General features: G+C 37.9%; 1 protein-coding gene across 1 annotated transcript in view; it reads left to right on the top strand.

The window, feature by feature from the left end:
* Window positions 1-16,346, top strand: part of RASA1 (RAS p21 protein activator 1) — a 123,340-nt gene that overhangs the window by 52,351 nt on the left and 54,643 nt on the right. The window contains exons 3-5 of the mRNA XM_023752301.1: window positions 6,639-6,791; window positions 7,789-7,924; window positions 11,148-11,218. Coding sequence (XP_023608069.1) covers window positions 6,639-6,791; window positions 7,789-7,924; window positions 11,148-11,218 — 360 coding nt within the window. The remainder of the gene's footprint in view (window positions 1-6,638; window positions 6,792-7,788; window positions 7,925-11,147; window positions 11,219-16,346) is intronic.

The raw sequence follows: 16,346 nt of genomic DNA, 5'->3' as shown, positions 1-16,346 counted from the left end.
AAGAACTTCAATGCTGTTGGTGACATAGCTAAGAGGAAGGGCATAGTGGAAAGTAAAGGTGATCTGGGAACTAAAATTTGGTTTCCTTTTTAGAAGGAAGTCTGTTGATAGTAGCACTATTGTAATTGTTTTCTACTGTAGTGGGCAGTTTCCATTAAAGATTGTCAAGTTAGTTTTAAGTAATTGTGCAGTTTAAATGAAGTATCTATCTGTATTCAGGCTAGGTTGTTTTCTCATTGCCTAGATTTCTATATTATTCTTCTTGGTTAGGAGAGGCCAACTAAAAAGCACAAAGGCCCCTCTTAGGCCCCTCAACTGTGCTCCAACAATACACAACATGTGTTAAGAAAACATTTATGTGATTCCAAATTTAGAAGTAAAGTGATTCCTGCATCTTGTCCAACTTGTCTTTTTTATTGTTTTATTTAATATATAGTTTTTTCTGGGATACTATGGTATTTTAGATGAAGTATTGTGTATTTTCTAAGGAAATGAAATCAAGGGACTCCACATCTGCCTGTAACATTTCTCAACTGAAATTTGCAAAGCTAGCCGAAAATTATGTATTTAAAATTTCTTGATGTTTCCTTTCCCAATCTTTGGGGGATGGAGGTAGAGAATGAGAATGAATGAATTTGCCTTTAGATACAAGAACATTATCACAGCATGTCAAGTGCATTCTGTTCTTGCCATCCTTCAAAGAATACAGGTTGGGGCAAAAGTAGGCAAAACAGTTTATTCTTGTATCATTTAATAATTATTGTACTATTTTCCATATGAACAATTCTAAAACCTACTTTTGCTTTACCCTGTATATCCATATTGGGGAAAGAGTGGTGCTATTTGAAGGTTTTCTTCTAGAGTTGCCAGGAGAAGTGGAAGAATTTCTAGTTTATAAATACTACAGTCCTCCAGCCCCAATTAACATGATCTGTAATGTTCTAAAAAGAGTTTTGGGGGAAAAAATTTCTTTTTAACATCAATGCTTTATCAGAAATAAGAATTAGTTTCTACTGTTCTCTTCCAAATTTTAATGGAAAGTAAATAAGAATAGAAAATAGGAAGATAATTGTGGCTTAGATGATTCATTATCAACAATCATAAAATTTGTGATTTTCATTGATGAAGTTGTATTAATGAGTACAGTAGTTTTTTATATGTATACTAGAGGCCTGTTGCATGACAAGATTCGTGCAATAGGCCTTCCCTTCCCCTGGATGCCGGCACCAGTTTTCCTCCGGCACCCGGGACCCAGGCCTTTGCTCCGGCCGGAGCCGCTTTCAGTCTTCGCTGCTCCGGCCAGAGCTGCCTTCAAGCCTTCACTGCTCCGGCCGGAGCCGCCTTCATTCTTCACTCCACCACTTCACACCTACATATGCAAATTAACCGCCATCTTTGTTGATGGTTAATTTACATATCTCGCTGATTAGCCAATGGGAGGCGTAGCGAAGGTACGGTCAATTACCATGTTTGTCTATTATTAGATAGGATAATTTATATGTATATATGTATTAGTCATTTAATAATATCAAGCCAACCTTTTATGAGATAGGTACTGTTATTATTTTATAGATGAGGAAACTGAGGCTTGAAAATTAGGTAATTTGCCCGTATTTGTACAGTGAGGTAGCAGAGCTAGGTAGGATTAAAACATAAGCAGTGGCTTTAGAGTCTTTACCCTTAACCATTATGCTAGAGACTATATAGTTCTTTTTCATTTTTATATTTTTCTTTGAAGGAGTTTAAGACAAATATTTAATTTATTCTGAGGTTGAGATAATTTTCCCAAATTTACAAGTGAGACACAAAATATAGCGACTTGACCATAGTTATGGAAATGGTTTCTGCTAAATCTTGGTTTCACCAGAGGGCTTAGTTTCTTTTGAAGGAGTTTAGGGGGTGTCAGTATAGACATTTTCCTTTGAGCTCTATCAGCCTAAGCTGTTTTCATATTTTAGACAAAGATAGCTGTCCTCAAAGATTAGAGCTTGCTTATTGTAGACATTAAAGAAAAAAAATTACCTTTTTTTCCCCCCTGCATTGGCAGGGAGGTCTAATTGGACTTCTAAAGCTTTTCTAATGTTTTATGATTCAACACGTCTTCCTTTATTCAACAAATATTTTTATTTTTTTATTTTTTATTTTTTTAAAATATATAACAAATATTTTTAAAATTAATATTATTATATGTGCCAGGTTCAGTCTGTGAGTTATAATTGCCACTGATATAAGCAGAGTAGAAAATTTAATTTAGGTGTTTTAGCCCACAGATAAATGGTAATCTTCACATTACACTCAGAGTATCTTCATACCCCTAATATAACCCTTCACTTTGTGTTTTTGCAAATATTCTAGATTCCAATTGCATTTCTTACTCTTGTTGTTTATTTGAAAACAGTCACCAGCAAGATTATCATTAAAGAGATATAAAGCTTTGATTGTAAATATTTAAAGTGTTTTCTTTCATTTCCTTGTATTGATGCTACTGTAACTATTTGAATAATGATTACGTGTAGCATTTTTATTAAATTGAATTTTTTAGGCAGATATCCACTAAGGAAGTGACTCCTTAGGGAGTGTTATATCTTTGGTATGGGGATCATGTTTTGAGAAGCATATTACACATTTTTTATATAGAATAAATTATAGATTTCTCAAAGATAGTATGTTTTTGGCAGCTGAGGTTAAATATAATATATAATGATTCTTTATGAGAAATTGCCAACTGGGGACTCTCAGTCTCCTGGTAGGTGAAATTTTTGTGTTTATCAAAAAAATCATAGGTTAAAAAAGATTGAGAGATATCGTTTGAAAGTAGACCCAAGGACTAATGATCAGGATATAGAGTTTACATAGGTTCTGTAAATCTGTGAAGTATTTAAATCAAGTTATATCACATTAGATTTGTGATTTATAAAACAGTTTTAGCTGCGTATCCTGATGCTAAACGCAATTTAAATAAAATGATTATTTTTATCTAATATGATACTAATGATTTCTTTTTATTTCTAATTTTTAAAATAAAATAAAGGCTGTATACGGTAACAGTTTAATTGAAGTTCTTTTTATGCTTCAATAGTAACTTTAAAATATCAGTGCAGATACTTTAAAAATATTTTTGTTACTATGATTCACCTTGATAATTTGAAGTAAACAATAAAGATAATTCAAGAAATTCTAAGTTTTAAGACCATTTGATTTTTTTTTTATAGAACAGTCCAACACTTATAATAGGGGGATGTTTTAATACTTTTTGAGGATTTATTGTTGGACAATTTAATTTCAGTTTATAATCATAATCAATAATTGGCATGTTTTGTTTTTTTGTGTTCAAAGCTTATGAGCTTTGGGCATGAAGGGAGTCAGTAATATTCAGGAACCAAAGTTATTTTTATTTTATTTTTTATTGTTTAAAGTATTACATATGTCTTCTTTTTCCCCATTGACCCCCCCCCCCCTGCTTCCCCCAGGACAAGCCCCACTGCTCCAGTGTCCATGTCCATTGATTATGTTAATATGCATGCATACAAGTCCTTTGGTTGATCCTCTTACCCAAAGTTATTATTTTAGATCAATGTTTCTGTCTTGAACTTAATACCCATTTTAATGCCAAGATCTTCCAGAAGGTACACATATATAACTAAAAATCACAAGTATATCTGTTATACTAGTATATCAGTCAAGGTGTTTAGTTAGGTATTTATTATACACTAGTGTCCTGGTGCATGGATTCGTGCACATTGAAAGGAAATTAATTAGAAGAAATATTTTAATATCGCTATTTGCGTCTTGCTAATGAAAAGAAAATAGGATTCTACAGAGTCTCCTATCTACCTACTCCAGGACTTCTGTGAGGATCAAATGAGATGCACGGGAAAATGCTTCACAAACATTTGGTTAAACTATAAAATATTTGCACCTGGCTATAACGCAAGTCGGATTCCTGGGCTGAAGAAACTCCAAGGATGCTAGTTGCTAGGGAGAGGAAGCCAGGCATTGGCTACGTGATGTCATTACCCAGTGCCCACAGCGACCGTTTCTGGGTTGGGCTGGGCTGTGGGCCGCATTTTGCGCCATGGGGTCTTGGCAGCGTTTGTTGCGATTTGGTGGGGTATCACTCCGGGGTGGTGGCAAGGCCTGTGTCCCACTTGGGGGAAGCTGAGTGTTGTTTTGTCAGCACCAGGTCCGTGGTGCCATTTATTTTTAAATGGCCAGTGCGCGTCATAGCAGCTCCTGTGTTGAGCGTCTGTCCCCTGGTGGTCAGTGCACATCATAGCTACTGGTTGGACAGACAGACACTTACACACACACACACACACACACACACACACACACACACACATACTAGAGGCCCGGTGCACAGATTTGTGCACTGATAGGGTCCCTCGGCCTGGCCTGTGCCCACTCGCAATCCAGGACCTCTAAGTGGATGTCAGAAGCCTGTTTCAGCCAGATCCCCGTAGGCCAGGCGGAGGGACCCCACCAGTGCACGAATCTGTGCAGCGGGCTGGTTTTGGCTGGATCCCCGCAGGCCAGATCCAGGGACCCCACAGGTGCACGAATCTGGTGGTCATTGCATGTCATAGCTACCAGTGGCTTTTATATATATAGATTAGTAATTGTGTAATGCCTCTCGTACCTCTATTGTCTCATGGTGAGTTCACAAGATAAAGGAAATTGAATAAAATATTTTAATCTTGATATTTTGCATAAAATACAACAGGAATTTAAGATCAAGTACACAAAAATAGGAACTTAAAGTTGTCCTTAATTTTGTCTTTGATTTATAAATCTGCTCTTTGGTGTAACTCCACTGTAATAAAGAATTACCAGCTTTATATACTAAGGAAGTTCTGTGTACAGTAAGTCCTCGGGTTACGTTGGAGATCTGTTCCTACAGTGTGACGTAACGTGATTTTCGCCGTAAGTCGGAACCCACCTACATAAGCACTTACATCACTCACATGGAGCACATACACAGCAGTAATGAAGTGAAACAGAAAAAAAAAATTTAAAAGAAAGATAACAATTCCTAACCTTTACTTGTGGTAAATAAATAATAAAAAACGTAAAACACATATGTACATACATTGAAATGACAGAACTTTTTATTTTATTTTATAAATAAATGGGAGATGGCGACGTAACCATGAAACGACGTATGTCGAGTCCGATGTAAACCGAGGACTGACTGTATTTTCACAACTAAGTAAACTTCTGTCCTAGAGTTTCAAAGTTTTGTCCAGATCATATATTGTTAAATTTTAGATCTTTAAGGAGCTTTCAATGATCATTAGTCTAAACTTTTCCTTTTAGATTGAAAAACAAACATGAAAAAAACTATGCTCTTCAAAGTTAAATTTACTTGTCAATAACCTCAGAGGTAATGGCTGAAAGACTTAGAGGAATGCAATGTTAATTGTTCTTTCCCTTCTTCTAAATACTGTTTAAAATTGTTTTTCCTATTAAGTTATAATGAAATTCCATGATTATTTCATTATTTTATTTCAGTCTTATGCACAGACTTCCAGGTAAATGGGTTGGTTTTTAGAAGAAAACTAAAAATAATTAGTTTGAGGAGTTTAAGGTGTTGTTGTTGTTTTTTTAAATAAACTAAGGAGTCAAGAATAATACTAACCATTTATTATAGCAAAAGTAGTCATAGTAGTTCACAGTTTTGTCTGACTTATCTCTAAATATTAAATATCTCAATGTAATATCAATGTTTATTGTTTTCCTTGGAATGTGTCAAATTAGAGTCCAAGTACCAGAGGATATGTTTGGGTGACTAACATTAAAAGTGTAAAAATATTTCATAAAAATTACTTTGTAGATTTGTTACCATGACCATATGAAAATTCCAATCTATTTCTAAGTATGCTTCTGTTTCTGTCAATCCAGGAGACTTTTATAGGCATAGTACGAGTGATGCCAGAGTTTTAGCCAGTCATCTAAGCAGAGCATCTGGTAGTATGTTAGGTAGAATGTAGTTAAACTGAGAGCAGAAAAGTTAAAACGACAAAAGGTATTCCTCACATGTTTGTTAAATAAATTTGAGGAGTTGAGTTCAAATGAGTCATTATGGAGTAGATCATTGTAAGACCAAAGTAAATAATCAGCTTATTGATGAAATAGGATATTAGAAAGTAGCCATTAGTGTCATTCTATTTTCCTATTCTAGGGCGAAACACTAAAATGGAATAAAGTTTTATTTTCTCACAGATGTCATGTGCTTTGTTATGTCCAATCTTGGTTCCTTAGTATGTAGAGAAGTAATAAATTAATCATTTGTTTCCATTGTCCATCTTACTCTTATTTTTCTAAGTATTTGATTGCAGTAATTGTTTGTATCTTGAACATACAGACAATCTGGTGGTAGAGAGATGGGCAGAAATGGAAGCACTTAATTAGGTGAGATGATTAGGCTTGAGCTTATAGAATAAATTGAAAACTAAGTAAATGAATTCTTCTGGAGAGACTGAGAAGTTAAAAACAATTGAGTTAGAACTGGAAAAACTGCTTCAGAGTACAATGTAAATGTTCAAGTTACAAAGGTATTTATAACTTCTAGTAACTCAACTATCATTAGTATTTTTATGGTTGCTATTTTTATTCTAATCTCATAATTTTCCCCTTAGGTGGTATCATGGAAAACTCGATAGAACTATGGCAGAAGAACGCCTCAGACAGGCAGGGAAGTCCGGCAGTTACCTTATAAGAGAGAGTGATCGGAGGCCAGGGTCCTTTGTACTTTCATTTCTTAGCCAGACAAATGTTGTCAACCATTTTAGGTAAGTTTTTATTTCTATTATGAGGCTGTATAATACAGCTGTTTTGCTATACTATTCGTAAAAATATCTATTTTAATAAAGGTGAATGACTCAATAACATTTAAATAATGGAAAAGGAAATTTGTTTTCATTTAAATGATTTATCAGCAATTTAGAATAGACGTTGAATGTTTATATTTTTGTTTAAAAGCAGTATCATTACTGGTGTTACTGTACTAATCCCAAATGTAATTATTACTTTTAAAGTATAAATTCTTTAAATTAAAAGGAAACTTTGAGTGGTAAAGTGGAAATACAGAATAACAAAAAATACAGGAAACAATTTTTAAGAGTCAAGGCGTGTGCCCCTTAATTCATTTTAGCTACACTGTTCTGAAACTCTTTACAAATATTTATTTCAATTAAATGGGCATGTAGGTATTTGCAAATATAGATAATCAAAGTCTGTATGTATAAATATATATACATATTTTATTTGCTTTTATGGGCATGATTGAAAAAATCATCTAGTGCCTATAATGTTAATGGATAAAATGTTTGTATACTTTGATTTTTAGATTTTAATATAAACTTTAAGAGTTCTGTTTTATTCTGCACTGTATTAGTACCACATGTAGAATGGAAATTATTATACTGTGTAAATATTTCAAGACATCTATAAGCTGCTTTTAGCCAGAGGTTTTTATTAAAATGCTGTTGAGTCATTCATAGGGAAAATGAGAAGACGTATGTGAGGATGGGTTCATAAATATTTTAATGAATTATGTAATTGAGATTTATGTGTTAACATATATTTCTTATGAAATGCATGCATATATATTTGCAGAAGAAATAACCTCAAGTAATTAGCATATGGTGAAGATACTAATAAGTAGTGTTTTAATACAGGGATGCAGTTAAAAGAGTATGAAAATTATGGGTTTATAATTATGGAACTTGGTCTTCAAAATTATCTCTAAAGGTTTTTGTTACACTATATTTTTTCCTATACAAATAGGATTATTGCTATGTGTGGAGATTACTACATTGGTGGAAGACGTTTTTCTTCACTGTCAGACCTAATAGGTTATTACAGTCATGTTTCCTGTTTGCTTAAAGGAGAAAAATTGCTTTATCCAGTTGCACCACCAGAGGCAAGTAAAACTTGAATAAAATATCTTTCAAAACTTTATTATTTCACTTTATACTAATTGGAATAGCTCTCATTCAGTTTCTTGTGATGTTTATCCTATATAATAAAAGGCTAATATGCAAATTGTCCCCTTGGGAGTTCAACTGACCGGGAGTTCGACCGCTCGCTATGATGTGTGCTGACCACCGGGGGGGGGGGGGGGGCATGGAAAAAAGGAAGGCCTGGTAGCTGGCAGCCAGGGGAAGGAAGGCCCCGATTGGCCCCAATTGCCAGCCAGGCTTAGGGATCCTACCCATGTACAAATTTCGTGCATGGGCCGCTAGTTTAATATAATTTAAGAAGTATTTGTTGTATTAAACTTTCTGCCCCTAGTATCAGTGCAAAACCGACAACTTCTTTAAGAAAAGACAATATAATTTTTCTATACAGACAGTCCTTGTGTTACGTCGGACTCGACATACATTGTTTCATGTTTACATCGCCGTCTCCCATTTATTTATAAAAAAAAGAAAGTTCTGTCATTTCGACGTATGTACATATGTACTTTATATTTTTTATTATTTGCCACAAGTAAAAGGTCAGGAATTGTTACCTTTCTTTTGAATTTTTTTTACTGTTTCACTTCATTACTGCTGTGTATGTGCTCCATGTGAGTGACGTAGGTGCTTATGTAGGTGGGTATATATATATACGTGTGTGTGTGTGTGTGTGTGTACTCTAATAAAAGACGAACATGCAAATTGACCATACCTCTGCTATGCATTAAGCCACGCCCACCAGCCAATCAGAGCGACTATATGCAAATTAACCCAACCAAGATGGCGGCTGGCAGCCATGGAGCTGAAGCGAGTAGGAGGCTTGGTTTCTCCAGTGATGGAGGAAGCCAAGCTTCCCGGCCGGCTCCGAGCTCCACTCAAAGCAACAAAGTTTCAATTATAAAAGATAAATAAACCCCAGATACCTGCTTTCAGCCGGCCCTGGCCACAGAGCTGGAGTGAGCAGGAGCCGGCTCTGAGCGCCACTGAAGGCAACAAAGTTTCAATTATAGAAGGTAAATAAATCCCAGAATAAAAAAAAGAAAAAGAAAAAAAGGAGAGGCTGGGAGCTTCCGTCGACGGGGAGCTTGGCCAGCCTGAAAACGGCCCCCAGCCACTCACCAAGACTGGCCAGGCACCCCAGTGGGGACCCCCCACCTAAAGGGGGTGTGGCCAGCCTGCAAACAGCCATCAGCCCCTCACCCAGGCTGGCCAAACCTCCATGGGGTGAGGGTCCCCACTGATAGGGGGCTTGACCAGCCTGCAAACTGCCATCAGCCCCTCACCCAGGCTGGCCAGGCACCCCAGTGGGGACCCCCACCCTGAAGGGGGTGTGACCAGCTGCAAAAACCCATCAGCCCCTCACCCAGGCTGGCCAGGCACCCCAGCTGGACCCCCATCCTGATCCAGGACACCCTTCAGGGAAAACCAGCCGGCCCCCACCCGTGCACCAGGCCTCTATCCTATATAATAAAAGGGTAATATGCAAACTGACCCTAACAGCAGAAAGACTGGGAATGACTGGTCACTATGACACACACTGACCACCAGGGGCCAGACGCTCAATGCAGGAGCTGCCCCCTGGTGGTCAGTACGCTCCCACAGGGGGAGCTCTGCTCAGTCACAAGCCAGGCTGACGGCTGCCAGTATAGCGGTGGTGGTAGGAGCCTCTCCCGGCTCCTCAGCAGCGCTAAGGATGTCCGACTGCAGCTTAGGCCTGCTCCCCTCTGGCAAGTGGACATCCCCCGAGGGCTCCTGGGCTCCCAGAGTGATGTCTGACTGCCAGCTTAGGCCTAATTCCCCAGGGAGCGGGCCTAAACCAGCAGGTGGTCATCCCCCAAGGGGTCCCAGACTGTGAGAGGGCACAGGCCAGGCTGAGGGACCCCCCTGAGTGCACAAATTATCAGAGAAAGGTTAATTTATATGTTCCATATAGTTTATTTCAAACTAGAGGCCCAGTGAACGAAATTCGAGCACGGGTGCGGTTCCTAATCTGGGCTGGCGATTGAAGCACAAGCGTCTGGTGTGGAAGGGCAGGTCCCAGCTGACCTTTGGGCCTTGGGCAGCACCTGAGCCCCTGTGCGCCCCCTTCAACCTGAGTCACGGCACCCAGAGATGCAGTGAGCACAGCTGGACGCCACAGGCCGGGGCGCAGCGTGGGCTGCTGGGCCGCCTAGCGGCGCTGCACAGAAGCTGGGTGAGCAGTGCGCTCTCTTCTGGCCAGCCTTGCAGACTGGCTTCTGTGTGAACCCATGGGGAGCCTGACTGGCCCCTGCAGTCCCAGCAGCTGCATCCCAGCTCATCTAGAAGAGGTCACACGGATGCCCAGCACCTGAGCGCTGGGGCTTCCCTGGAGCGCAAGCCCTGGCGTCCCAAGGGAGGTTAGGAGGGGGAGTGAGAGCAAGTTCGGTGGACACCCCATATTCTCACTGCACTTCCATCCCCGTCACTCCCACCCCCAGGTAGCTGGTGAGAGGTTGCAGTCCCCCTCCCAGGTGCCACGGGAGGTTGGTCGCCACCACCCACCTCCAGTTCCCCATTCCAGCCTGGGGCCTGGATCGGATGATCAGGGTCTGCCGGCTGCTGGTTGCTGTCTGTGGGGCCATCAGTTGGGGCCAGGCCCCCAGCATGGCTCCCTCAGTGCTTGGGAGCCAGGTGGCAGCCCGATACTGCTGCTGGTCGCCATCTGCGGGGCGATTGGCGGGGCAGTCGGGTCCCGCTCGCACCGGCCTTGGCTGGCGCTGCCTGCTCACCTGCTCCACCATCCTGCCTCGGTCCTGCTCTCGTTGGGGCTCGCTGGGGCCCGTTGGGCCTTATCGGGGCTGGCAGCGCTCCACTGCTGCCCGCTGCCAGCACTGCGCTGTCCCATGCTGCCCCACATCATAGCGAGCGGTCGAACTTCCGGTTGAACTCCTGGTCGAAGAATTTGAATATTAGGCTTTTATTATATAGGATTTACTGATTGCTCCTAATGCTTGATAAAACATAAGTTATACTGTTGCAAGAATTTCTATAAAAATAACAATAAAAAGACAAACATTTATAGGCTTTAGGTATTTAGAGCATCAGTAAGACGTAGTTTGAATGAGTGTTGGTTTTTATTGGTTTTCACTTTGTGTGGACATACTTGATTTGACTTTGCTATAAGAAGGTTATTTACTTTTGTAAATCATTTTTTATGGTTTTTAGCCAGTAGAAGATAGGAGGCGTGTTCGAGCCATTCTGCCTTACACAAAAGTTCCAGATACTGATGAAATAAGGTATTTATAACATATTCTCATTTATTGGCATTTGAAAGACTTTGCTAACTTATTGCTCTTGGATCAGAAAGGTTTTGGAATTTGAGCAAATAACATGCAGCAAGGTAAAGGTGCTTTTAATATTGAATCTGATGTTTTGTAATCATAGTTGGCTTATCTGTTTAGATTGTGGATTTGGATCAGAGTGGCCACAGTGAAGATGACAGGAGAAATAACTTAGCTTTTATTAGACTATCTCTGAAAGTAAGGAGAGTTCTGTTATATTCTATACTCTATTTTAATTTTTATTACTACAAGACATCTGTGTCTCAACTGTTCATGGTAATACTAAGACATTTGCCTTTTTCAATGTGACATTTGCACTGATAGTACAAAAGCAATTGACAGTAAAACTGCTGGCCTTAGCACAAATCAAGATAGTAGCTGTATACCAAGCATGTCAAACTAGCAGCCCATGGGCCACATGTGGCCCACAACAAATATTTTTGAGGCCCAGCCAATATAACGGTATGTAAGAAATGTTAAAAATTTTGTAACTTAATTTTTACAGTATCCTGTTATATATAATCTATAATAATAAAAGCATAATAAGCTAATTAGACTGACATCCTTCCAGATGAAGCTGGGACTGCAAGGGAAGCCCCGGTCCCAGGTGCCTGCTGGCAGCCGGAGTGAAGCCCGGGCTCCGGGTGCCAGAGGGAAGCCGGTGCCGGCAGCTGGGGCAAGGAAGGCCTACTCTTGCACGAATATCGTGCATTGGGCCTCTAGTTATTAACAATGAACTACAACGTTCACTAATGACTGATTACTAGAATCGTGTTGCATTCATTTCCCTTATGCCCCTTACGTGCAGGCGCACCATATCTCTCCACAAATACTAGCAGCAAATATTTTAGCAGACGATTGCCACACCATCAGTCTTGTACTGACTTGTTTGGTGTGCGCAACAGGAAATATTTCCCTTTCGGAGAATAAGAAAAATAGGTTTATTTGTGTTACACTTATTAATTTGTACAGTTATTCAGTAGTCTGGTAAGTTAATGTTCAAGAAAAATATTAATTTTTATTAAAATGTTCTATTATTTTATGTTAACGATTATTCATTTATTTCAGCCCCTTGTATTCAGCATGTCTCTGTCGAAATAAACCTACATTCCTATGAAAATTGAAGCTTTTGTTTTTTTTGTGGCCCACATAAACTTGAACCTTGTTTATTTGGCCCATGTTAGCCTTTCAGTTTGAGATGCTTGCTGTACACATTTGCAGTTAGACAAACAAAAAAGCCAGTTTCACTTAAGGTTGTTGTTGTTTTATTATTAATTCTCACCGGAGGATATTTTTCTGTTGATCTATTTTTTATTTTTTATTGATTTCAGAGAGGAAAGGAGAGGGAAAGAAAGAAACATCAATGATGAGAGAGAATCATTGATTGGCCGCCTCCAGCATGCCTCCCACTGGGGATCGAGCCCGAAACCTAGACATGTGCCCTTGACCGGAATCAAACCTGGGACCCTTCAGTCCGCAGGCCAATGCTTTATCCACTGAGCCAAACCAGCTAGGGCTTTCTATTGATTTTTAAAGAGAGTGGAAGGGAGGAGGAGAGAAAGAGAAATATTAATGTGAGAGAGACACATTTGGTCATTTGCCTCCCGCATGAGCTCCCACCAGGACCAGGGATTGAGCCTGCAACCATTGTATGTGCCCTTGACCAGAATCGAACCTGGGACAGACCTTTCTGTCCAAGGGCTGATGCTCTATCCACTGAACCAAACTGGCTAGGGCTTAAGATTGTTCTTGATGAGACAGTAAGAAATATTTATTTTATTAAATCTCAACCCTTGGCTATGCCTCTTTTTTTTTTTTTAAAGTAAGTTTACTTTTTTTTTTAAAAAAATTTTTTTTTATTGATTTTTAGAGGGAGAGGGGAAGGAAAGGGAGAGAAAGAAACATTGGTGTGAGAGTGCAACATTGATTGGCTGCCTCCTGCCTGCCCCTTTACAGGGGATTGAGCCCACAACCCAGGTATGTGCCCTGGTTGGGAATTGAACTGGCAACCTTTCAGTGTAGGTGACGATGCCCAACCAACTGAGGCACACCAGCCAGGGCACTACGCCTCTTGTAAATATTCTGTGTGATGAAATGGGAAGTACTATACGAATAAAGCGAGCATATCCGCTGTGAAGAGGCAAACTATTGTTATTCATTCTCAAGTATTTGACTTTTTTTTTTTTTAAGAAAGCAAAGTGAGTATGTTACTTCAAGGGAGATAACTGGCAGTATTTTGTTACCAGTGACAAAATTTAATTTGAGCTTTCAAGCAAAAATTAGAATTTTGGAAATCTTATATCTGCCTTCAGGAATTTGACAGCTTTCTAAATATGTAATGCGAGTGGTAGAAATATTAATGTGATGTTTTGATAGTGTATAATGTGTTTACATCTGGAAGATCTGCATAGCTCCGTGAATCAGTATTTTCTAAATGATCCAGCATGATGTTACAAAATTATGTATAAGTAAAAGATCCATTCAAAGTATGAGATCCACAAATGATTATCATTGGAATGGGTAGAGAAAGTTTATTGATATATAGTTTTGGATTCCACATTACAAATAACGTTAAAGAAAGTGACACTTGTTGAGTTTTTGTTAAAATATCATCTGTAATTATCTGAAAGGCTATTAAAATATCACTTTCACAACTACATATTGTGTGAAGTCAGATATTCTTCATGTACTTTAAGCAAAATATCATATTGCAACAGATTAAATGAAAAAAAGATAGGAGAGTCCATCAGTTTTTAGTTAAGCCAGACATTGAGATTTGCAAAAACATAAAACATGAATATTCTCACTAAACTAAAAAAAAAACTATATATAATTATTTTTCATACTCTTTGTTACTATGTAATGGGGTATATTATTATTAGTAGCAGTAGTAGTAAAGGAATTAGTATATATTTTAAAATACTTATATTTCAAATTCTAATATGATTAAGTATCAACAGCTATAACCCATATAAATAAAAACCTTTTAAAGTATCAATTTTTAAGAATGTAAAGGTGTCTTGAGAGACTGCCTCAGAATCAAGAAATACTGATCTAGGAAGATGAAAATTTTAACAAGAATTTGAATTGTATACATTTTAATTTTACTATATAAATATGTATGAAATTAAGAGTCTTTGAAATTTTGATATACCTGTGCAGTTTTTTTAGGTAAAAATATCTGAAGATTGATGAGATTTAGCAAAGCACTTTAACCCCTTATGGTGAAAAATGCAGAATAATATAGAATGAATCTTTTAATTATATTGTTTGTGCTAGTAAGTTTTTTAATTTTTAATTTTTTGTGTGTTTTTGCACCATAAAAAGTTAGTAGTATAGCAACAATGACAGAAGCCAAAAATAAAGTAAAAACTCAGATGACTGCTTTTGACCAATAAATGACACTTGTCACTTCTCATTTCTCTTTTTTCTTGTCCATATGTACTCCCTTTTTTACTCATTAATAACTATTTTATTGAATGTATTAATGTAGTTGGTTTTAAAATGGAAAAATTTACTTTTAAGTGTTAAAGTCTGCTTCTATTCAGCTAGTAAAATATTGGTTACTATTAACAAGATTTGTAGAAATAAGATAGAATGCACACAGCCCCCCAACCTCCCTGAAGGGATTATGCAGGGGAAAAAATATAGTATATATGACACATAAACAAGGGCCTACAACTGTTGTATGGTGACAGCCAGAGGGAAAGGGGGGTGGGAGGAGGTAGAAACGGGCAAAGAGGGGGGGTAAATGGGTAGGGAAAGAGATTTGACTTTGGGTGGTGAGCACATGATGCAGTGTGCAGATGATATTTAATGAGTTGTACACTTGAAACCTATATGGTTTTATTAACCAATGTCACCCCAATAAATTTTTTAAAAGTAAAAGTAAACAATTTAAAAGATAGAATGCTGTGTATTCCATGCTTATTCAAATTGAGTACCACATCTAAAGTGTTGTATACAAGAATTTTGTTCTTAAACTTGTCCAAAAAACCGTGAAGCTTGAGATAGCCTGGAAAAAAGTTTTTTAGATTTACCTAATTGAACTTCAGTTTGTGAATATTAAGATTGAAAGAAAAATGGGTAAAGAAATATATGACACATATGGATTTTGAAATAGGATCAATGGTAGTATCCTACCAATCTTGAAACCTTAAGCCTTCAGAGGCATTTATTTATTCAAGCCTAAAAAGAAAAGTTCAAGGAATTACTGATGGTTTTATATTGATGACATACATCAACAACATATTTCTCCTGTGATTGTGTGGAGGTTGAAAACATCTAGATTCCTATGAGAAGAAACTAGGTAGTATAGGCATCCCTCTACTCAGAAATAGATAACAAAAAAAACATGCATGTGTCCTCATAATATATTCCTTGGTACCACTTTTTTTTTTTTTTCTTTATTTTTTTCTACAAACCCTTGTGTCGAGGGCTGACTTTCAATAGATCGCAGCGAGGGAGCTGCTCTGCTACGTACGAAACCCCGACCCAGAAGCAGGTCGTCTACGAATGGTTTAGCGCCAGGTTTCCCACGAACGTGCGTTGCGTGAAGGGTGTGGGGGTCCTTGGTACCACTTTTAAAGAAAGAATGCTATACTTGTTGGCTCATGGATGTCTGAATGAATTAAATAAAACAATATTTTTAATAGAAAATTATTAATTCTTATAAGCTTTTTCATGATAAGGCTAATTGTGTGTATGTCAAATAAACTTTTTCTAAAGTAAGTATCTTGTGTATGTATAATGAGTTAATTATTTTGTGTTTATAATTTTTTATCTAATTTACCTCTGAAAGATAACATTGACACTTAAATTTTCAAGTTCAGGTTTCTTGGAGTTATACCCCAAAGCCTACAATACACAGATAATTATTGTTTACAAAAATTCCAATTTGAATCTAACCTTAATCCAATGATACATATAGTCCAGGGACCTTTATTAATCTGTTTTACCCACGAAGAAATTAATTCAGATTTTTTAAATTATAAAACATTTTACTTGTAGATAATGCCAGAAATAGGACAAAAATCTCAGGGTATTTGACTCTAATCTGTTGCATTTTCCAGTATCATTTATC

This window comes from Myotis lucifugus, unplaced genomic scaffold (genome assembly GCF_000147115.1).
Source record: "Myotis lucifugus unplaced genomic scaffold, Myoluc2.0 scaffold_0, whole genome shotgun sequence".
Lineage (NCBI taxonomy): Eukaryota > Metazoa > Chordata > Mammalia > Chiroptera > Vespertilionidae > Myotis > Myotis lucifugus.
This window is presented reverse-complemented; position numbering and strand designations above follow the sequence as displayed.